At 45.5% G+C, this 23,082-nt stretch overlaps 1 protein-coding gene across 1 annotated transcript in view; it reads left to right on the forward strand.

Annotated features, from left to right (window-relative positions):
• Positions 1-285: 285 nt before the first annotated feature.
• The window catches only part of P3H2 (prolyl 3-hydroxylase 2), a gene marked incomplete at both ends in the record, with an annotated part of 70,125 nt that continues 47,328 nt past the window's right edge, over positions 286-23,082 (forward strand). Inside the window, one exon of the mRNA XM_080624157.1 lies at positions 286-738. Within this exon, the coding sequence (XP_080480283.1) occupies positions 286-738 (453 nt within the window). The remainder of the gene's footprint in view (positions 739-23,082) is intronic.

Here is a 23,082-nt window from a genome sequence, read left to right on the forward strand (position 1 = left end):
GTCCCCGGATCCCGTTGCACTTGAGAACCGTTGCACGGTGCCTCGCTCCCACTGCGCGGATCCCCGGACATCTTCGCACCGTGATCCATTGTGCGGTGTCCAGCTCCCGTTGCACGGACCCCACCGCGGCGGACTCCACTGTGCGGACCCCCGGACGCTACTGCCCCGCCCCCGGTTGAAGCCCGCCTCCGGACCCTACCGCACCAAGCCCCGCTACACGGTGCCCACACCCCTCGTTGTACCGGACCCCAGCTCCCCATTGCACGGCCCGCCGGTGCGGCGGGCATGGCATCCGGGAGCCGGCTCTGGGGGGCCCTGCTGTTGCTGCCGCTGCTGCTGCCGGCAGCGTGCCGGGCCGGCGGCGGGTGCGCGGGGAAAGGCGGCCCGCTGGAGCCCTTCGACTCGCTGTACGCCACCGGTGTGGAGGCGTACTACCGCGGAGACTTCGCGGGCGCGGCGCGGTGCCTGGAGCGGGCTCTGCGCAGCCGGCGGGAGCTGCGGGACACGCGGTTGGGGTGCCGGCGGCTGTGCCGCGGGCAGGTGCGGTTGGCGGCGCCTGGACCGGGTGCCGGTGGAGATCTGCCCTTCTTCAGCTCTGTGCTTCGGCGTGCCGGCTGCGTGCGGCGCTGCGAGGAACCGCGCCTGGGAGCCGCCTCCCGCCACCGCGCCGCCGAGGAGGTTCGCGCAGACTTCCAGCGCAGGGTGCCCTACAGCTACCTGCAGCGCGCCTACATCCAGGTAGGCACCGCCCGCCCCCCCGGCAGGGCTGTCCCCCGCACCGTCCCTCCTGACCTCCTCCTCCCAGAAGTTATCCGCTCTTCCATCCTTCCGAAGCATTCCAGGTGTGGTGCTCCCCTTCCATCTCTCTCAAGCTGCCCAGCTCTGGTCCGCTCTTCCATTCAGTGGTCATGGCCTGTTCCCAAAAGAGAGCATCCCAGATGACAACTTGGACTCTGCGCTGCCATGGCTTATCTGTGCTTTTCATAATCGTAGAATGGTTTGGGTTGGAAAGGACCTCAAAGCTTATTCAGTTCCAACCCCTCGGCCGTGGGCAGGAACACATTCCACTAGACCAGGTTGCTCAAAGCCCCATTCAACCTGGCCTTGAACACTGCCAGGGATGAGGCAGCCACAACTTCTCTGGGCAACCTGTGCCAGTGTCTCACCACCCTGACAGTGAAGAATTTTCCTGGTTTATTTTTTTGTTTTGGGAAGGGATGGTTTTGTTTGTCTTTCAGCATAACATAGTATAATTTGGAAAGTGATCTGCTCTCAGTTTTCTGAAGGCCTCCAGAAGCCCCACAGTAACATCCTGATGCCTTCTGCCAGGGGTTCCCTTTCGAATAAACTCAACTTACGCTCTGATCCAGAAGCTGGGAGTGTGTGAGAAGCTGAGAGGTGTAGAATCTCTGCTACTGAGATCTGGTGGCCCTTACCCTGTTATGTGATATGAAATGCTTTGCATAACATTGTACAGTCAGTATTCAGCACCACTGACATCTTGAATATCATCCTCTTATCCCAATCTGCCTTGTAGCTGTTACCTTCCCTGAGGAAAATGGTGTTATTCTTTCAACTTCCTTGCCAAAAAGAATTAACCCCCTTACCCCAAAACAACAACAAAATTTACCCCAAACCAGGATAGTTAATGGTATTTTTCTTTTAGTTCAAGATTTGTGCTCTGTCAAGCCAGGTACCTGTAGTAAGACTTCCTGTTCATGACTAGTAAGGACAGCTACTGTGGGACTTTTACTTCATGCCAAGATGGGTTTTTAAAACCTTTCTGGAACATTTCCGTCTGGACTTGTGCTGTATTTGAGCGCATTCATAACCTTTTAGTTGTTATAGGCAGCTTAATAGGTGAAGACCTGTACAGTGGAGCATGGGGAGGGTGTTTCTGCTGAAATCCATTTCTAGTTGGAGAAGGAAACATCTGCCCTAGGCAGTGCCAGTGCCTGCACAGCAGCAGATCAAGGAAGCAAATCATCAGCTACTACATTTTAAAACCTTTAGGAAAACTGTAGTGATGTTGCTTTTTCCTGTACTTCCTTTTCTGCTGTTGCCTTAATGTCATTTTTACAAGCCAGGACTACAGCTGTATTGGCTTAAATTCTGGTGCCCATGTGCTGTATAATTCCTGAAAGAACTCCTGGAGTGAAATGGGACTATAATTTGGCTCATGTATGATCCCAGTGAAGCTGGCAGAATTTTACTGCTGTCCTTTCCCTGAAAGATGCTCTATGTAACGCCACATCTGTGTACACAGGTGTGCCATCTGTGGGCAGTGACACTAAATGTGTCATGCTAAAAAATAAAGTGTTTTCTTCTCCTGAATTCAAAGCCTTCCCCAGAGTCACAAAGGTTTGATCATGCCAAGATCATTAAAAAAAAAAAAAAAACAAACCAAAACAAACAAGCTCTTTAAATTATGGTATGGGGTTTTGTTTCCCATTTCAGTAAAATCAGTATACAAAAATGCAGATGATTTTGGGCATTGTCTGTTCTTCCGTTTCTGCTTCTACTAGGTCTGAGGGGTTTATTTTCCTCACTTAAAAGTGCCTTGTAAACTTATCAAAGCAATGTGCTGAAAGCAGTCTTTTTTTCTTATGTGTGACTCATCTTAATTTGCTTTTGCAACATCTGAAGATTTTATATTCCTTCTAACACTTTGATTTTGCTGCTCTGTGATGAAGTAGCGGATGTTCTTGCTCTCTGCATGGATGCTCTGTTTTTGGGCACTGTAGCCAAGGGAAGATATTCTTTGAGTAGAGCTGTTTATGGTTTTAATACCTTTTTCTTTAATTCTTTATGATGCTTTTGGATTTTGTACGCTACATTTTGATTGGCTTTGTCCCACACAGTAACCTGTTGTGGTTTGTCCACATCCTCCCCTTGCTGCTGCCTGTACGTGAACTATGTTCCCAGCATTGCTCTTTTGATCTGGCTCAACAAGTCTGTGATTAGAAGAAAATGCCGCATGTCAGATTTGCCTGCACTTGTGCAAAACACAAGGTCTAATATCTAGCAGTTACATAGTTACATACACTCAAATGTGAACCATCATGCCAAGGCTGAATGCCAAGGCTTTGTCATGTTCCCCTAGGGCTGGGATGCATTGGCATATGCAGCCTCCAGGAAGACCTTGTCTGCAGCATCTGCTCGGTGCTTTGACAGAGAAGGAGAGCTGCAAAGCAGGGCTTGTGCGGAGCCCCCCTACCTTGCTGTGGGTGCATGGGCTGGCTGCATGGCTTCAGGGGTGGCTGTTTGACCCCCTCCCTACCCCACCCCCGTTTTGCTCCTTGAAACTAAAAAGGAAATGAGATGAGGTTTAACACCCTGCTGCGCATCCTGTCCGGCCCTCCCCAGGCTGCGTGGGGAGGCTGGGATGCTGAGCAGTTGTGCAAGGTGTCAGCAGGGCTGAACAGAGGGCAGGGTTTGGTGGCATTTGTGGTTTGAGAGAGGAGGAGCAGCCTGGAATGTGCCTCCCACCTCCCACTCCCGCTGACCTCGTGCTTGTTTGTTTCTCAGGAGGGGAGAAACACATCCCTCCAGGAGGGAGTGACAGAACAAGGAGCAGATTAAAAAAATCGAAAGGTTTGGCTCTTGTGCAGTGCTTTGAAAACTGGTGCTGAATATACATGAGCTAATCCTTGCAACACTCTGGTGGGGTATGGAAAGCAAAGGCTTTTAGTCCTGCTGGATAGATGCACAGGCCAAATATTGGCCAGCCCTGTGCATGTCTCTGCTGCTTTTGTGGCAGCAGAGCCATCCCATGAGCCTTGGAAGCAGGCTGGGGTCTCCTGCTGCCACTGGTCTCTCATTGCAGAGCACGCACCAGCACAGAGTGACCCAGTTGTGGCGATGTGGATTAGTCTCTGCAGTGAACTGGTGGAAAACTGGTGTTACAATAGGAGGTTTGGGACTTTCTTTGCCATCTAGTGGACCATAGCAGCATCTGGGTTGCTCCTGCTTCTAAGCAGATGCTCGAAATACTCATGCATGGAGCACAAAGGGGCAGGGAGGTGATGATGTGAATAGGTGAAATACCAGCGGCATCCCTCTGTAAGAATGTGTCCCATCAGCTCTTTAAATCCATGTCATCCTAGCAGTTCCTTGAATTATTTCCTAATTTCTTTCTCTATATATCTCTTAAATAGAAACCATGGTCTTATGAAGACCACCATTCTGTTTTAGAGATGTGATCTGAGTGGTTTTGGTGACTCCAGCATGATGTGAGGAAAGACTGTGGTGCACTGCAGGACTGGGACAGCTTATAGATTTGGTTGGAGGTTTCTATGGACTTTGGTCTCTGGATCAGACCTCTGAGGTTAACTACAGGGACTAGACAAATTGTATTGAAAAAGCAGCCCAAGTCCAAATGTGTTTGCAAGTCTTTGCAGTTTCCGCATATGGCCTGTAAGTAGGAAGACAACTCCCTTTCCTAGGATAGCTAATGTTTTCAGGAAATTCAGAAATACATGGGGTACGGCTAGCTGAGGCAGTTAGAATGAGATGGATTTTGAGAAGATATGGAAACAGACAAGGTGATGAGAATATGTGGTTTAACTCTTGTAGTGCATGTAGTGGGCTCTCCAGCCCCCAGAGGAATGGTCCTTCAGTGGATTTCTGATGTCATGTCCCGTGGGCAGAAAGGCAGTTTGCCTTATGCTGATGGTTCTCTCCTGTGTGCTGTCTGGTTGGTCTTTGTAATTGAAACACCCTCTAGGCTTGGCAGGTGGGTGTGGGGGGATCTCTTTGCCCTCTAAATATTTTATTAATCATGCCTGCCTCACTTAAGGGCCTTAGTCATCTTCTTTCTGTTAAATCCTGGCCTGCAGGCCATGATGTTCCAAACCCCCCTTTTTTGAGGGTTTTCTAGGTCTCAGAGCGAGTGGAGAAGAAGGAAATAATGTATACCATATTTGCTGGCTGTGAACTGCTGACTCGGTAGCTGTGTTAGAGCTTGCTGTGGACGGTTTGCCACCAATCACATTGACAGAGCATTGCTTCCAGTCCCCATTTAGACTCCTGAAAGTCATTTAGTCCAAAAATAACAAGTAATCTGGAAAAGCTAATCATGGTATCAATTACAAAACCAGGTCTTGCCTCTTTTGTACCCTATTAACCCTTCCCTCGAGGTTTCTTTCCCTCATCTCATTTTGTTCCTAGCCACAGTGTCCCCTGGCCTGCTTGGTGAGTTGATTGTTATAGCCCATTTTCACTTTCTCCATACATTGGTGTGCTGTTACTGACCGCTTGTTCCCATTTTGTAGATGCTGACTTGCAATGGTCTCATTTTCCCACTTGCCTGCATGTACCATTGCACATCGGTGAAGCATACCAGGAATTGCACATACGTGGTGTGTAACCACCAACTTTGGATCTAGATGAGGAAAAGTTTTTTAGTCTATTCTTGGGTTAAAACAATAAATAAAACCAGTCTCCAGCACGTAAGGTATTGCTCCTCTCTCAGTGATGTTAGGTTGTAGGTGGACCAAGAGGTGCAAGAGTGTGACTATACCTGGCTTATTCTGTTGTTGTCTTGAATTCTCCCTTGCAGTGTCAGAGGTGTGCTTCAGTTCTATTACCAACACGATTTCATGTATTGCAAGCATGAAACAATAATGTTTAGGATTTTTGTGTTGTAGGGAAGACTGTTGATTTGTCCTTCAAATAAATGAAAAATAATCTTTCGCTGGTCACACAAACTTTACACAAGCAGCTTAATCTTTCTAGTGGTCTTGTTTGGGGAGGACTTTGACTTTTTAGTGTTGTCTTCTCTGCTGGGTCGTCCACACTAGAGGTGATGGGGCAGTGCTGGAGGCACTGCTGGGAGCATGTCCTTGGGTCACACTGTGCTGTCCTGCCCACATAGGGCACCAAGATTTCTGAAATGCAACACAAACACAACACTGCCTTGGTAAGAGTCTATAGGAGGAAAATAAATAGATAAGTTAATAAAATAAAATAAAATAAAATAAAATAAAATAAAATAAAATAAAATAAAATAAAAAAGCAATGTGGGAACCCAAACCTCAGAAACTTTTGTGATACAGATTATCACCTTACTCCAGTTCTGCCTTTGAAAACTCCCTGTTTATGAGAATCTAAGCTCAAGGGAGGACACTTGTGTGTGTAAAACCTCTAACTACTCCAGACTGATTGTTCTGTCTTTTGCCAGGTCACATAAGCACAGAAGCACATCGTTCTGTGCTTGTGTGAGCCTTACCACCAGCCACACTTGGATGTCTGTCTCTGAGTGCTTGTAGCAAGCCCCAGGATGACAGTTAAGACATCTCCTTCTGAATTCTTTCCACCTTGAGTAAGTACTCACTGCAGCCCATCTCTGTGCTGTTGCACTGGCCAGAGTCCTTTGTCTCCTTGACACACATCTGAATGTGTCCCTAGACACCTAGGGGTCATGGAGTAATTTTGAATTCTCACCGATGTAGTTGCTCTGGGAATTTGGTTTGTTTCACTGATATTTTCCATGAATATTTTGTTCTGTTTTTCTTCCTGCTGCAATGCTGCATGGGCTTAGGCAGATAACAGGGTGTCTTGGGGTGAGCTACAGCCTTTGAGGGGAAGGTGGTGATTTCACTTACAGTGTTTCATGGGTAGTAAAATGAGAATAACATGCAAAATCCCACTACTTAAGAGTCTTTGTGGGAGCAGCCTACTGAGGCTATTTCTTGCCACAGCCACCACCTGTCCTGAGCTCTGCCTGATCAGCTGATCTTGCTTTTGTAGGATTTATATGACACATCCCAAACAAAGACCTGTAGTAGAACCATCAGATAATCATTATTATTTAGTTTATTACTATTAATGGTGTTTGTTTATCTTTAATCTTGAGAATTGGTATTGCTCAGATAGTGGATGAATAGGTAGATCCTATAACTAAGCCCATGGAACGTCTCTTTATTTAGATTTTCCTGAGAGAGCATTCCTAGTCCTCACCAGAGGGTAGTTGTTAGTGCTCAGAGAGTTAAAATAATGTAGATAAAAATAAATTCAGTTTATGGGATGGAAAACTCTGAGTCTTGATGGTCGGGTCAGGGACACTGACCCAACTGTCTCTGCCCCTGTTCTTGCTGCACACTTCAATGAGATGTTTCAGAAATGTTTAATTTTGGGTTAAAAGTATTATCAGAGGGGAAAAGAGGTGACCCAGTGGTTCAATATTGACAGTAGCAAATGTGGACTAGGCATGCATTTTTGTCCTGAACATGAGCTGGCATTTGAAACCTAGAGTTACAGTGGACTTTTGCTGTCTTCATAAGAGATGTGGTTTTGACTTTCTGACCTTGACTTCAGGCTGTTGCTGTACTAAAACTTACACCTTACACTAGATGATTATAGTGACTCCCTGATATGTGGGTTTTCTTTTCTTAATTTGATTTAAATTTTTTATTTTTGTATGATTTTTTTCGTTTGTTTTGAAATAGAGCAAATCCAAAAGCAAAACTATGGTGTCTGCAGATTTCTACATCATTTCAATTGACAGTAAATTAGCACAGCTGTGCTCAGCAGCACTGCAGATCAGGACACAAACAGCACTAACTGGTCTTAGACTCACTAAGCTCATTTCATACAGGCTAGGAATCAGCATTTGATAGCCATGACTACTTTTTTTGTCTTGCCAAGTTCCTCTTTCTCACCTCATAGCTATGCAATCATGCCAGGGCTCCAAAATGTACTCGTGGCAAGTCACAGCCTGCAAAATTTCTCACTCTTTTAGAGAATGAAAGGTAAGCCTGGATTCCTCCTTATTTCTTGGCAATCCCTGGTGACTTGCATGATGGTTAAGGCAGTGGCAAGACTCACATGGTTTCGCTGGGTCTTTTGAGGTCTTGATCTAAAGGCATCCCAGCTCCTGAGCTAGGTTAACATTCCACCTTCAGCAAAACTGGCCATCAGTAGTGCAGAAGAGACCATTTGCTTTGGAGAACAGATTCCTGATTATGTGCTGTAACCCAGGAACCTGCCTCTTTCCTGTTCTTTTATCTCCTTAGTTTCCTGTGGGTTTTTTGCACCTTGCTCTTCACTTGTCTCACACTGGCTTCCTCCACTGGCTGCTCCTTGGCAGAGCCTTGCGGCTGAACTGCCCTGTCTGTGTGCTGCGTTGTGCTGGGATTTGTTAAATGGCTTTTTGTACTGCCTGTTCAATTTCATCCATACATCCTAGTGAGCTCTGCTCTGGCATCTGCTGAGTCCTTTTGTTGTCCTTGGCTACAGTAATAACTAATGGCAGTTGATAATAAACTGCATGTGAATGAGCAGTTCAATCTAGCTCTGCTAAACAAACTAATGGCCAGTACTCACTAGCTGTGCCTGAGGTTTCAACAAGGGTTATTCCCATTTCCTTGTACAACTGGTGATTTCACCAGGGATGGCATGGGCAGTAATGAGAAACCATCATGTCAGTAATTGAGCTGTTTGCTGCCAACCTCCTGAGCTTTGCAGGAACCTTGCTAGCAGGGCTCTGGGCTTGAGGCAGTGCTTGACATCTGCAGCAAGGGAATCAAGGGTTATTTATATTAGTATTTTCCTTCTGAGGTGGTATGAATTAGTCATTGTGATTGGGTTTGTTTCCGAGGAGTAGGGACCCCTGTACTCTGCACATGGCATATTTCCATATGTGTAGTCTGGACCGAGGCCAAGCTGAGTTTGGATAAATCAATGTGAACCCAGAGTGACCCAGCTGGAGGCCATAGATTTTCTTATCCTTTACACTGGGGAAACTGAGCTCAGGATTTGGCCTGTGCTTTTTAACAGTAACTGAAGGCAGGAAGGAGGGTGCGAAGTTTCCTGGATGCTTTTGTTTCCAGCCAATGTATCGGCAATAAGGTATTGACATTTTTATTTCTTGGCTGTGAGCTGGTGATGACTAATAGAGGCAGGGGGTCTGCCTGTGGGTGGGTTCAGGCAGCAAAGAGCTGTTCCCTGTCACCCTGTACCTCCCAACCAGTCCTTCTTTCCATGACAACTGGTCAGTTAAACAGACCCCCCAGAGCTGACGTCAAGGGTCAAGGATTTGGCCACCGAATAATTACAGCAACAAAAATAGCATCCCCTCCCACCCCTTCCTTCCCACATACTCCTGCTGAATCCTGGCTTATAAATGTCTTTTTTTTTCTCCATTCTTGGATGGGAAACCAAGCCCACATGTATTAGCTGGAACGTATGGCAGAGTTTGGCTGCATCCCATCAGTCGTAAAGGCCAAATACTCGCTTCTAGCTTCTTATTCACTCAAAAAAAAAGGAGGGAGAAAAACCATGTTCTTTCAGGATTGGATGAAAGGCTGAGTCTGTGCTGAGATATGGTGTGGGACAGCACGCTGACCACGCTGTTGTGCTAATGAACGTGTTCCCTCGCAGCACAGAGGTGACAGGCTGGCCATGGAGAAGTGGGCTGGTGGCAGCTGCCACCTCCCATCTGCTCCCTGCCCTGATGCTGGTTCTCAGATCAGGTAGAATCTGCAGATGGGCTGCTTGTGAGAATGTCATTGGCACCAGGGGTGCAGGGCAGCCAGGAGGTTTTAAATATGGAATAGCCACAAGCAGGAGAAATTTCTGTCTTTGTAGCACTAAAGGTTTTATTAAGGTTGGAGGGAACATCTGGGAGGTGGCAGAGAACCCTTGCAGGAGAAGAAAATGAAATGATTTTGTCAGAAATGAACTCCGCACCACCAAAATGTACCTGTGTCCCAAGAATTTTACACTAAAGCACTAACAGCAGGTTTGTGAATGGTTTCCCTGAACATGCTGAATGACAGTGGCTCATATTTGCTTGAAAACTGAGATTTACATCCAAACCCAGACTCATGTTTGTGCCTTAAAAAATCTATAGCAAGCTGTGCCCTTGGGTTATGGACTTATAATTTGGTAGCAGATCAGAAGCATGTTTTGGGGGTGCTGCGGGCTCCCAGAAGCAGCACATGGTGCTCTCTCCCATTACTGGGTTTGTTCAGGGCAATATCATTCTGTGTGCAGTTGTCTCCAGGCACATGCATGTCTGAGCTGTCTGTAGTGTTGTATGGGTTCCACGGCGTATAGCTGTGTAAATGGGGTTGGACATAACACGGCCATTGAGAGCAGCTGTGACTGCAATAAATGGCAATAGATACTAACGTGGCTGCTCGCTGACCTGCATGATGTTGGTGGGTTTCTCCCCTAGCAGAGCCAAACCTCTGCTTGCTGCCTTGCCAGGTGGCATTACTCCTTCCTTTGCATGGAGACCCTTTAGCAGGTTCTCTGCACCTCTTCAGTGCAAAGCTTCCTTGGGTCTTCCACATGCTCTTCTCCCTTCCAGCACAAATGGATTTTACAGTGGAATCGAAACAAAACAAATCCTCTAAAAATCACAAAATGGCTGTAAAGGCACCAGCATGTTGTTTTCACCATGTTTTTTCCAAACCTGCTGCAGTGATGGCCTTGATCTTGCATGTGGCTAAAGAAAGATGAGCCTGAGATTATGCTATATCCTGTCAAGGTCAGAGGCAGGAGCACTTGAATCCGGAAAGCCTTCTGCCTGCAAAGGGTGCACAGCCTTCTGCAAAACAAAGGGTGGGCAAATCCTGTGTGAGAGTATTGCAGGTAGGACGCTGCCTGAACCCACAGCTCTTTGAGGATGGGGCTGGACTCCGGAGGGTGTGATGGGGAGATGTGCTAAAGTTCATAGCCCAGGGCTGTGGGTGCAACTTCTTTTGAAGATGGAGCCAGCCGTATTCCTTCCCAGAAAAGATCAGTGTGGTACAGAGAGAAAGAACTTGGAAAATATCCTTCAAAATATTTGCTGAAGGTGTTGCTGTGACTGAAGCAAAGTCTGTTGGTTCCCTTGCTTAAAAAGATCTGTTTTTAAAGAGGTTTTTTGCTGCCAAGGTACTGCCTGTTCTAAGGCTTATATATATATTCTGGGGCATTCATGTCCTGAGTTACTCTGTCTCTTTGGAAGCAGATGAGAAACTGCACTTTCATTGAAATAGTCTGAAAGGAAGAGCATTGACTCGTGGTATGTTGCACTGCGCTGCTGCTGGAAAACACTTCTCCACCCAGGTTTGCCAGCCTCATGCAAAATATCTGTAATTCAGTTAAATATTTGAGTGATGGGGAGGAAAATGCATTGTGCCTTATTCCAAATTTTCTTACTTACAGAAATGTGTAATAAGTGGATTTTCTTTTCTTGGTTTTTCTTTCTGTGCACCGGTATTCCTGAGATGCTTCACTGAACAAAAGATTTTGTTCTTGAGAGTCTTTCTAAGGATAATCTTGGAGATATGTAGGTAGGTGATAAAGGCTTGTTCTTTTTTAAGGACTGTTAAACCTCATTCTATTTTAAAGAAGCTAGAATTAGTTAGACCCCATTATTTTGAGAGAGTTCACCTCACCCGTGTCCCTTTCAGATGTGTTGCAAAGCATCCTACCTGTCATGCTGGTGTTTGTGTCACAGGGACTGAGAACAGACAGGAGTTGCCTGACATATGGGCTGCACTGGTCGGGGGTGAGTGTTTGCAGGTTGTGAAGAGTTGTGAGATGCGTTGATCTCTGGAAGTGGGTGAGGGAAAAGGGGCCTCCTGTCACTTCTGGGAAAGGCTTTTATTGCTTGGTGGTGTTCCTTGGTCCTGCTGATCATTCCTGCTGAAAGCAGGAGGTTGGGGCAAGGTTTGCTGCAGCCTGAGCGAGTGGTGCTGGTGCATCCTGTGCTGTGAATTACTGTGCTAGAGATCACACTGTGCATAGGCATTTGAGGGCGTTGAAGTGACTGCAAATCCCTGTTGTGGGCTGCTGGAGAAGCTGGTCTACAGGCTTGCAGGGACTTCTCCAGCACTTCCATTCCTGGGGGAGGCAGAACTACCCTTTTCACACAGCTGCATGCAGCTGTGAAGCTGATTTGAGGGTATTATTGCAGAGGGTATTAAGCCCCACCTGGATTGTCTGTGAATGGGCTCACCTGGGGGATAAGTGGACCAAAATGCAGCCCCCAGCACCAGCATTGCTGGTGTTCGTGCAGACTGTGGTGCCTAACAGCCAACACAGCCTCCTCAGACAGTGTGGCACGAGTTGAATTGCTCTTTCATTTGGTCACTTCTTTTCCTTTTGCTTTAAATACTAATGTCATTTGGCAGCTTGTAGTTTCCTTCATCCCTTGGTTGACAGTCTTACTCTGTTTCCTTGCATCCTGGTGTCCAGATGTTGCTAGCTCTGCTGCTTCTCTGGAGTTGGTGCTCTGGGATCAACCACAGACTTGCTGGCTGTGACTGCCCATTTGGATTTGTCTCTTCCTCCCAGCCAGATACCTTGGCTCACTGTTATTGCTGCTAATAAAACTTGATTTCAGACTGGATCCTTTTATGAGGCAGGCAAATAGCAAATAAAACAGCAGTGCGCCGCTTTAGGAAGCAGTTTGTCCACTCAGCAGCTGTCAGCTGTGTGTCACTTCTGTACAGCCCAGGCTGTGCTGCAAGCTGCTGGTAGCTATCTGTGAGCATGTCCTGTGTGTTGAAAGGATGCAAAGGGCATCATCAAGTTCCAACCCCCTTTACGTCGGGCAGTCATCTCCAGCAGTGCCCATAAATCTTTGCCTCTCTGATTTGCCTGATTCTGAGCTGTATGAGCATCCTGCAGTCCCCTTTGCCTGGCTGCAGTGACAGACAGCAGTGCCCTGTTTTATCTGTGTGTGCATCCACTCGGCAGTTACTCAGCTCTAGGCAGCTAACTTTGTTTGCCACAGAGCTCCCTCCTCAGGTAATGTCCATGCCTGGCCTGTAGCCTTCATCTGGGTTACTGCTGAAGCCTGTCTTGGGCAGGCTTCATGCAGCACATTTATTTACCTGCATGGGGGAGCTGAAGGTGTTGCAACCTTAGCTCCCACTGGCTCTCGACTTACATCAGTTCTAATGGCTCAGGTTGATGCTAGGTGACTTACTAAAGCACAATTGCATTGTGTGTTGAACCACATATTTTGAATCCAGAGTGTTTCCATTCTGTACAGCACTTAGGTGCGATCTGTCAGACCTCCTGCTTATACGTAGCAACCGCCTGATGGTCCCAACTGTGCTTTGTTTTGGAGTGGCACCAGACAAGAGCTGCTGTGGCCACCAGCAACAGTTCCTGAGGCAGGACACAAATGGTTGGCTTTGGTCCAGCCCAGCGCTCCATGCCCTCATTTGCCCATCTGTGGAATGAGTTTGATGTGCAGTAATGATATACCAGGCACTCGTCGTTGTAAGACATAACCAACATCACATGTTTGGAGAATGTCAGATGCGCTGCATGATGTCTATGCACTGTGAGTAAGCTCTGACTGGCACTGTACACATAAACAGTGGCAAATTAATTAAAGATGTCCTGTACTGCAAGGGAAAAGCCCAATTATGGCAGTGGTTCCTCGGAGTCAACAGTGCTGCCTGGCTTATTAGCAGAGCGTAAGCTAACTGTACTCTCAGCAGAAACCAGTGATACAGTGGTATGAACAGTCACAAGGGTCCTACATATGTAAGAGGAGACATACATGACAGCCATGCCGGTCCAGAACAGGTCAACTTCAGATACGACCCTTTGTTAGAGCTGCTTCACATGGAGCTGTGCTCAGCAGCACAGGACTCATGCAGCAAACATTTGTGGTTAGGTATTATTACTTCTGCAGAGATCTTTTTTGACTTTGAGACCTTCAGTATATTTTATTCCAGATGTCTTTTCCCTGAGCTGCTACTGCTGCTGTTTAAAGTTCCTTCAAAACCTGATGACATCTGTGGGATCTCTGGGAAATTGAGCATCTCAGATGACTGGGAGCCCTAAATTATTACCAAGATGCAGAATAATGGTTCTCCTTTGTTTTGGCCTTCAAAGCCTGATAGGATCACTGTAGGAAATGTGACCCAAGGGGTTTTTTTGAGTGGTTTCTGAGTTACATATACTTTCTGGTTGGGACCTGGGCTGAATCTGGAAACCCAGCTGCCTTGTCCAGGGGCAAGAGATTTCATTTCACAGAGAAGGACTCATCTGACTGAAGATGGAAGGTGAAGTGAGAGTCCTCAGTGTCTTGAACCCAATCCTATCCCTCTGTCACATCACCACACCGTGTCATAAATCCTGTCCTATCATCACACCACAAATTCCCCTGAGAATCTACTCTGAACACCTCTGTATTTCTTTCTGTTGAACCTCATCAGTAAAACCCTTACAATCAGCGCAAGCTATTGCAAGGAGTGTCAAACCCATCTTCATAGCCCAGCCAGCCATGGGGCTAAGCAGGAGTGACAGCTCATCCTGCCTGCAGCTGTGCTGCTTGAGGAGAGTTGCTGAGAGTGACTCTCCATTTGCAGCAAGACTTTATCTAGTTTTCAGATTGCTCTGATTTAAAAGAAAAATGAAATCACTGCTGGAAAAATAACTATTTCAACATCCATGTGAAGGTTTTTGGAAAGTCGATATTCTGCTTAATTTCAAATCCATGGAGTGAACTGTAATTTCAGCTGTGCAGCACGTTTCAGCTTGTCTTCCTCCCATGGCAGAGTTGAAAGAGAAACGTAAGTGAGAAAAGTGGGGCAGGGAACAGAAATGGCAGAGGAATTGGGGGAAACAAGTTACACTGTCAAATGTGCTTGGCAAACTCCTGTGTCAAACCAGAGGAGGAGGTCACGTGAATGCTATCCTGTTGTGGGACACTCACCTGTAGAAGTTTGGAGGAGAATGGGGAATGAGTAGTGATGGGTTCAGTTTGTTTTGAAAGGAGGACCTTGAAAAAAAGTTGTATTTCAACACCTTTGTGCAGAAAACTGGAGCAAGAGTTTGTGTGGAAAGAGGGACCTGATGGTAGTATCTCACAGGGTCTTGACGCTGCACAAGGCAAAGAGCTGTCTTTTAACTTGTCAAGTATCTTGTTTGCATCATAGTTTTGAAGCCTGTGTAACTTCACTTCTACCCTGAAGCACTGTCAAACCTATGTACCAGCTGTTTGGCAGTCAGTGCTGTCACATGGGGGATTTGGTCCTTCCACAGGAGGGACGGGTCTTCCAGGCCGGGTAGCTGGAGAGGTTTAACCAGGGTTGCTCTCAGGTAGTGTGCATCAAGTTTTCCCATCAATGAAGCATGTCCTAAATTATTATTACTTTTTTTTTTTTTTTTAACCAGCTAGATCCTGTGCGAAGATTTCATATTTATAATATCAACTTTCTTTTGTAGGGCATTGGTCTTCAGTGGCAAGCACATACGCATTTCTTTTCTGAACTATAGCTACATGTGTTGTCGCAGAAGAAAACTCACAATGGAGCTGATTGTTCTTTTGATGTCTCCCAGGTTAGCAATTGGGAGCATCTTAGTCTGTTCATAAATACCCTTTCTAGTACAAAGTGAGGATTTCCGGGAGCTTTTAGCCTTTGTTTTAGCCAAAGGGATACGCTTACCTGGCATGTGGTGCAGTACCCCAAATCTGCTTTGAGATTGTAAACTGTAACCAACTATACAAAAGTTAGTAAATTAGACTGCTCTGTAATGCAGAGATGTGCAGGGTATCTTGTGGATTTGGGAGAGCTCAGAGCTTGCTTTTGCACACACGCTCGTGTGCACTCATAGATGCAGAGCTTTAAGAAAGAAGATAGTAGCTGTATTCCTTGAATTCTTCAGAGGTCCCCACTGGAAGAAAACTTGGCAAAAATATGGCATCCTGAATTTGTAAATGTTTGCTTCTTTGTTCACATTTGCTCATATCCCTGGAGGAGTGAAGTCATTTATTTTATTTGCCCTGCTGCTTCACACTCCTACATATGAATGGTAGGGAACAAGACTGGGAGTATGAATAGCTGGCTGCATGTGGTTTTGAAAGACGTGTTCGCTTGCACATTAGTGCCTGAATAGAGTAGCTGGCTCTGAAACCCTATCAGTAAGGCTTTTGAGTAACTTAAAACCTCTCTAGTAGATGCTTAGAATTTCTTCCACTCTGACATTGTGTGAGCCCCTGTTGAAGTTTCATTACCTCAGTAACCACAGAAAAGCAGCCAGCCTTTTCACTGAAACCTTCTCCACAAAGGTCTGGATTCATTTCTATTTTTTTTTTTTCCTTGAATGCAGAGTAGAGTTTATTGTACTTTAAATACAGGGTAGAAGGCCAAAAGCACATATGGATCTGGGTGGCACTTGTGCTAAAGATGGAGTATGAATGTGTCCGGTCCTCCAGCTACCTCTGTGCAACTCTGCACTAAATATGGAAATGAACTGTGTAATTTTCAACATAAGTAAGATATTCAGTGCTTTCTTTAGAGTAGCTTATAAAAGGCTGGTCCCAAACAGCTGCTGTTTCATGGGCAATTCTTGGTATTTTCCATACTTTAAATAACTTCAGAGCTTTGTGTCATGCTCTGGTGGGAGCTTTCCCTGCTTTCTTTCTAGAACTTGTCCCAGAGGCTCACATGTTGCTTCAGTGATCCATCACTGGGTTAACAGGGCACTGTGGAACGGGCAGTCATAAGATTTCTCTATTGCTCCTTCTCCTGGGTGCAGGTTTCCTAGCAAGGGGATTTCAGTCCTCCCCAGAATGGCACATAACTTCTTTGGCACAAGAGTCCTCTTCCCACATTCACCACTGAGCCCTGTCAAGGTTGCTTCCAACCTGACTCCTGCTACTGGCAACGTAGACCAGAAGTGTTATCCAGGAGCAAAAACATATTTTTTTCCCAGCTTATTGTCCCGTCAGATTTCACATCAGAAGGCACTGACAGTGTACGCCACTGCTATGTAGAGAGCCTAAAATCTCATCTTTAAAACTCTTTTTTGAGTGGACTTACCCCAAAAAAATGAACATCAAGGGAGAACGTTTTTTGTTTGAACCCCTTGAACTCTCAATTTACATTCAGTGAAGTTCTACTTGCCAACACTTGAAGAGAGGAAAAGGAAAACACCTTTTCAGACACTAGGCGATGCACAAAATGTGTCTCCTCAGATACTCTCATTTTCATTTTTTTTCTAATTTTTTATTCAGACACCTATAAAATGAAGGGATCATTTTCTTTGGCACAAGATCATGACTATTTTCAGAAGCATCAGAAGCTGCTCCAAATGCTGAAGTTACTGCTGCTTGGGGAGATTGGTGCCAGGCAGCTGCTCTTCATTTTTAGGGAATTCTAAAAAAGTTCACAGTGCTTAGCTGGTGTTTTATGTTTAGTAGAGCCTCTGTTTTCTCCCCTAGAGGTTCTCCCCAATTAATCGTATTATTTGTTGCTTAAGCAGCAAGGTAGCAATCAGACAGAAATGATCGATGTTATTTGCTCACATCCTATACAAAGTTGTTGGAGTATGAATAAAAGATGAGAAGACTTCTCAGTCTGGAGAAAGAAAAACTGTTTCTTCTGTCTGTGCTGTGGGGGGTCCAAGGCAAGAAGCTTACCTTAGCTAAATAAGCACACAAAACTCATGTAACGGCTTTCCTCTTTCATGCTGGTAATGGCTTTTTTCTTTTTTCCTCTCCAGCTTATGATTTTTTCATGTGTAATCTGCACAGGGTCAGTGGTTCTGCTCTGTGCAAGCAGATGGGATGCTCAGAGCTAGTAACAGGTATACAGACTTCTGGAGTTGATGGACTTTCATCTCAAAGAGCCTGCAGTGCTTGCACTGATGTAGTAGATAAATTACCAAGAGTGCACAAGTTCAGCAAGATAAAAGGAGGAATGAGAGTTTACTGCTCTTAGTTTATGACTGTGAGCAGAATCTTCTGGGCATCAGACACCCACCACTCCAATAAAATGGAAAGATAGGAAGAGGCTAGGAGTCTGATCATGTGCTTTGCCACAGATCACACCGTGACTTGTTAGAATTATTCAGCTGAGAAGACTGAAAGACCCCAGTAAATTGCCTTCCATAGAAAATGTAAAAAAAAAAAAAAACCAAAACAACCAAAAAGCAATGTATGACAGAAGGCTAGCAATGGCAAGTGGGCCAGCAGGTCTGCTCTGTGCCCAGCTCCGGACAGTCTGGGTGTCTCTGATGACCTGAAGTCCATCCCTCTTTCTCCATTTTTAAATTCATTTCAGTCATGTATGCATAGCTGTTCAAACTCATGTGCAGGTAGGAGGTTTTGCTCTACACATTTTCACTGCAGATAACTGCAGAAGGAAGAAGGTTGCACTGCGGTACTGGGCTGAGTTGTGTGTGTTGGCAGGCAGACAAGAGCGATGTCTCCATTAGCAAGCTGTGAATGTTTGATTTAAACTTGTTGTGGGGCAGAAGGTGTGAATTGCTGCCTGCAATTCATGTTGCATTTCTTCTGGATCTCCTTCCCATGCCAGATGCTATCTGATTCACCAGCATGGCCACTTTCTTCCACCCTGGGCTTCCAGACCTAACCAAATCCACAAGTGAGGTGTAAGGGGGGGAAATACTCTTGGTCTTACCTTAATATTCCTTAAGGCAGAGGTTTGCCAAGGCAGAGGTTTGCCACATCTTTCAGTGGATGCAGACGTACCACCAGGTACCCTCTCTGGCTGTTTCAAGCGTGATATGAAGTAGACAGAGCAGTGAAATCATTTTACTATAAAAGCTGTGATGCTAGAGCTGCTTCCCCGAGGCAGCTGACATTTCACACTCCCCACTGAAAAAGTCTTGTTGTAATCTGCTAGATAAGGAAAGTATTTTTATTTCACCTCACTTTCAGCTCTGAATACACTGCTTGCTAAGAATCTGGCAGTGCAACAGCTGCACATTTTTGCAAGGGGGGGAGGAGGCTCTCGGTTACCACAGATGCAGGTCTTACTCCCTCACAGCTTGCTGAGTCAAGTAGTTGCAGCCCAGAGATGATGTAGGCTGCATTTCAGACTTCCCAGGTTTTTCCACTCTTGCAGACCTCCCAGTTGCTCATTGTGGTTTCAGCTAAAAATAGAATGAAGGGACTTGATACATCCTTCAGGGAAAGAGCAGAGGAAGGACCTGGATTTTCATGTATTTTCCATGCAGGAAACATGGTTGATCCTATGGCTCTGGAAGCTCATCACCTGAAGACTTGAGACGTATGGATTCTGGTAATTGCTCCCAATTCTTAGCCCCTTACTGGCATACTGGGATTGCTGTACTTGCACTGTGTCAACAGAAGCAACACTGAATAGGTCAGAGTAGAAATGCCAACATGGCTTTATCTGGAAAGTCACAGAATGGACCACTGGCTCTCACTGAGAGCCATTTGGTCACAACAATTTGAAATCAGGAGTCTGCAGTTCGGTGTCTTGTTTTATAGGAGAGCAAGTAAGTTTTCAGAAGCTCTGAGTACTGACAACTGCCACGAACAGTGAAGTTCCAGAGGCAAATCTCGGCTTTGGCCTCTTGGAGAGCTGAATACCTTCCTGCTTCAGCTTTGGGGAGTCAGGACTCTTTCTGTCTGTGATGTTTTGGGCTCTGATGTTACCTGTTCAGCACCTGAAGCTGGCAAACCGTGCTGGCCTGGGAAGTTACTGTAGTGCTGATTTGGAAAGGCAGATGGGGAAGATGCTAGAAAATGCCTGTATTGTGACTTTTGTCTCAGAGAGATCATTTCCGGGAAGAGAGTTGCTATACTTTTTTCACAACTTGATTTATAAGCAACTAGCCTGGAATGGAGCCTGGAAAATGTAGAGAGTCATGGGCTTTTTCATTCTTGGTTGTACACAGCCTCTTCACTTCGGCCGTTGAGAAACAGCAGGGCTCTGGTTTATTTTCCAGCTCACAGTAGACTTGTCTCACGGAAACTGGATCCTTACGTAAAAAAAATAACTTTTTGGGTGTTGGTTTGTTTTCTTTGCCATTTATCTTGCTAGAGAAGAGGAGGTGAAGGGTTGGAAATGAGACAGGTATATCATCCCCTGTGTAATGTGAGTTGTCTAGTGTGTTTTGGGATGAATCCCAGTTTCCTTTGGTTATTTTTACCCTAAAAGGTGTGAAGTGCTCATCTGCATTTCATCAAGTGACTTGTTGATGCTTCTCATGCAATAGATGCTACAGCTGAAATGTCCCAGCGCCAGGAAACAATCAAAGGCTTTATGGACACTCTGGGGGAGAGCAGTAAATTAGGCTGACGCTTGGGGTACCAGCAGAAGGGAAGGCTAATAAGGCAGGGTACACAAGTGGCTGCTGTGCCTGATGCACTGATCTTGCATGTCAGATTAATTTTCTGCTCCTGTGTTTTCAAAGTCAAGCATCTTTTTTTCATCTTCCTTTTTAGTCAGGTCTTCACCATTGGGTTCGGTAGGGCGCAAAGAGCAGCACGAAATCAGAGGTGGCACATTGCCTGGCCAAACAGGGGTCTTTTGAGTTCTGGTTTCAGGAGAAGGCAGCTTTGGAAGAGAAGCAGTTTCCCACCTAGAATTTCCTGTTTGAGTGCTGGGAAGGTTGTTAGGGATTCCAATCTTAATTGGGAATTTTCTGTTTCAATTAAGATCCCTTGGAGATAAACTCAACCCCTATACCAGATGTGTCATAAACCCTTCCCTGCAATTCTGCTCCTTTGAAGCTCTTCGCAATAACAGACTATGGACATGCTTTGCAGAAACCACATTTGGATTTTCTAGTGAGAAAACCTATTTGTCCCAGGCTTTTTTTTATTGCTGTTGTTATTCTTAGTAACATCATGTGCACTAAAACCCAGATGATTAATGGTATGGTGGGAGGAGAAGGTTTGTTTTTGCTTTTAGGCAACTGACAGAAGAGCAGCTGTATCCGGTTAGAATAAAGGGCCCTAACAGTGGCCAGCCCCGGGCACTCAAGGAAAGAGAAGGGAAAATGTTGTGACACTTGCCTCAAATGCTAGCCCAGCCTCCAGATCTGGTGGCTGTGGGGCAGTCTAGATCTGAGGCTGGTGTCTGTACTTGTGAGAGCCTCCACTGGATTTTCTCTCTATGAATATGTCTGGTTGCTTTTGAACTTTCACAAAGGTTTTGCATCCACTGTCCCTTCAAAGTGTAATGATGCTTTGCACGAAGACTTGCCTTTGGTCTGAAATAGTCACGTCCTTCCTCTTGCTGCCTCTCATTGTAATGTATTTACTTACTGGTGACTCAGTCAACACTTTCAGAAGTCTGGAAATTCCTGAAAAAAGAAAACCCAACCCAGTTAAAATAAAGAAGACAGTGTCACTGTGTAAGTGATGCTATTTAAATTGTTCTTTCATGCAGGTGACTGACATATAGACTTGTGTGCCTTATTAATAATGTGCATGTATATTTGTGTATGGGAAGAAGGAGGCAGGATGGGGAGGTTAGTGGGTTGGAGGAGTCACAGGGGAGTGTGGGAAAAACAGAACATCAGAAGTCTCTGCGATCCACATGATAAACCTGCAACAGGGTCTGCTGGGACCTGGAACTGGGTGAGTTCAGAGCATGAATAGGATGCTCATTTTCAATATTAAGGACAGTTAGTAATTGTGATGATTCATTAAGAACTTATGTGAATCCTGTGTCGTGGGAAATTTTCTGAACAAGAAGTGTTCAAGGTCTTTCAGAAATTGAATTTAATTCTGAAAAGCCACAGATTTGTGTGAGTGTTCGGAGGCACTTAAAAACTTACCTAGTCCAAGGAACTGCTATGAGATAGGTACATTGTGGGTATTTATCAGAGGTGGTTTTTAAATTGTCCTGAGAAGGAGAATCCTGGATTCCCAAAGCAAAATGTCTTTGACGTTGGGGATTTTTTTTCCTGATACCTAGATAAACATTTTTGCACACTACAAATGAAACCAGTGGGTATATTTTGGGTCCTCCTCGCCTTTCTTCTTATGTATCAGCCTTTTATACATTTGAAGGTTGTTTTCAGCACCAGTCTCATTTTTTTCAATTTTAGCTTGAAAAACTCTGGTACTTTCAGCCCTCCTTCCAGGAGCTGAACTTGTAGAGCCATTTTGTTTCTCTCTTCCCTCCTGCTTCCATTCCAACTCTGCTGGACTCTTGCTTAGCTTGTGATCACTTTTCCCAAAGCATAGGCTCATGTCCTGCAGTGGCACTGCTAAGACTGATGTTATTGTGAGATACGCTGTTTGCAAAAGCAGTACACATTCTTCAAGTTATTCCAGCACTTAAATTTCTGCAGATTATTTGTCATGCAGGTGTAAGTCCAAGGCTGGGTTGAAACTATGCAGGGCTAAAATAGGGTTTTTTTTCCCTGAAGAAGAGTGCTTGTGGAAAGGGCTTTCCTACTGAGGGGCCTGTTACAGATACAGACCAAGTGGGGATGAAGCCTACCTGAGAATGCTAACAGCCTGTGTAGATGAGCAGACGTTTCAGAGATGATAGGATGGACAAAGGCAGCATTTCCTGTTTGAGATGGGTAATTTGCTGAGGAAGCTGGATTCAGGGCCAAAAGAGCAAGAACAGAAGGGTCTCAGGAGTGGTTTCTTGTAGTATTTTTCCAGAGGAGATGCTGATTTAATATTTCCTGTTGTTCAGTGTTGCAGTGAGATTCTCAAGTTCCCAGGGCAAGAGAGTTCATGGTGCTAAACCCTTGCTTAATGGTGTGCAGTGCAATGGCCACACGTGCTCTGCTGTGCCAGCAGATATGGGAGATGCTAGATGCTGCTGTCTGACAGTTGTGTCGGAAAACACTGCTGAATTCATGAGGAGGGGTCTAGAGACCAGGAATAGAGCTGCATGGTATTGCTGTGAAAGCAGATGGCATTCAGGGAGCCTCCTGCCCTGCTGGGAACTGGTTAATGGCATAAGGTTATAGAATGGGGTCTGAGCCAGCTACACAGCACCAGGAAGCTTCATCTGGTGTTGAAGACAATGAGCTGCTTAGTGTGTTACTGAATTGTCTATGGTCACCCATATAAGCAAATTCCCATCCACTAGGTAATGAATTATCAGATCCAGACAGAGGAAGTCTCTCATCATTCTTCTCCTCTGAGGTAACTCAGATTCTTTGTAAATTAACTTGTTTTACAAAGTGGAAGCAGAGGATACAAGAACAGTGGTTGAGAATCTCCTCCAAGTAGTACTCCAATGGATGGAAACTTAATACAGTTCAGATTGCTATGCCAAATTCAACTATCCAAATTTGGTAGCTGGTTTTCTGCTTTCCTATATCCCTTTTCAGAGGTGAACATCAATAAACAGCTCAACCCATGCATCTCTA

Source organism: Psittacula echo, assembly GCF_963264785.1.
Source record: "Psittacula echo genome assembly, chromosome: 7".
Lineage (NCBI taxonomy): Eukaryota > Metazoa > Chordata > Aves > Psittaciformes > Psittacidae > Psittacula > Psittacula echo.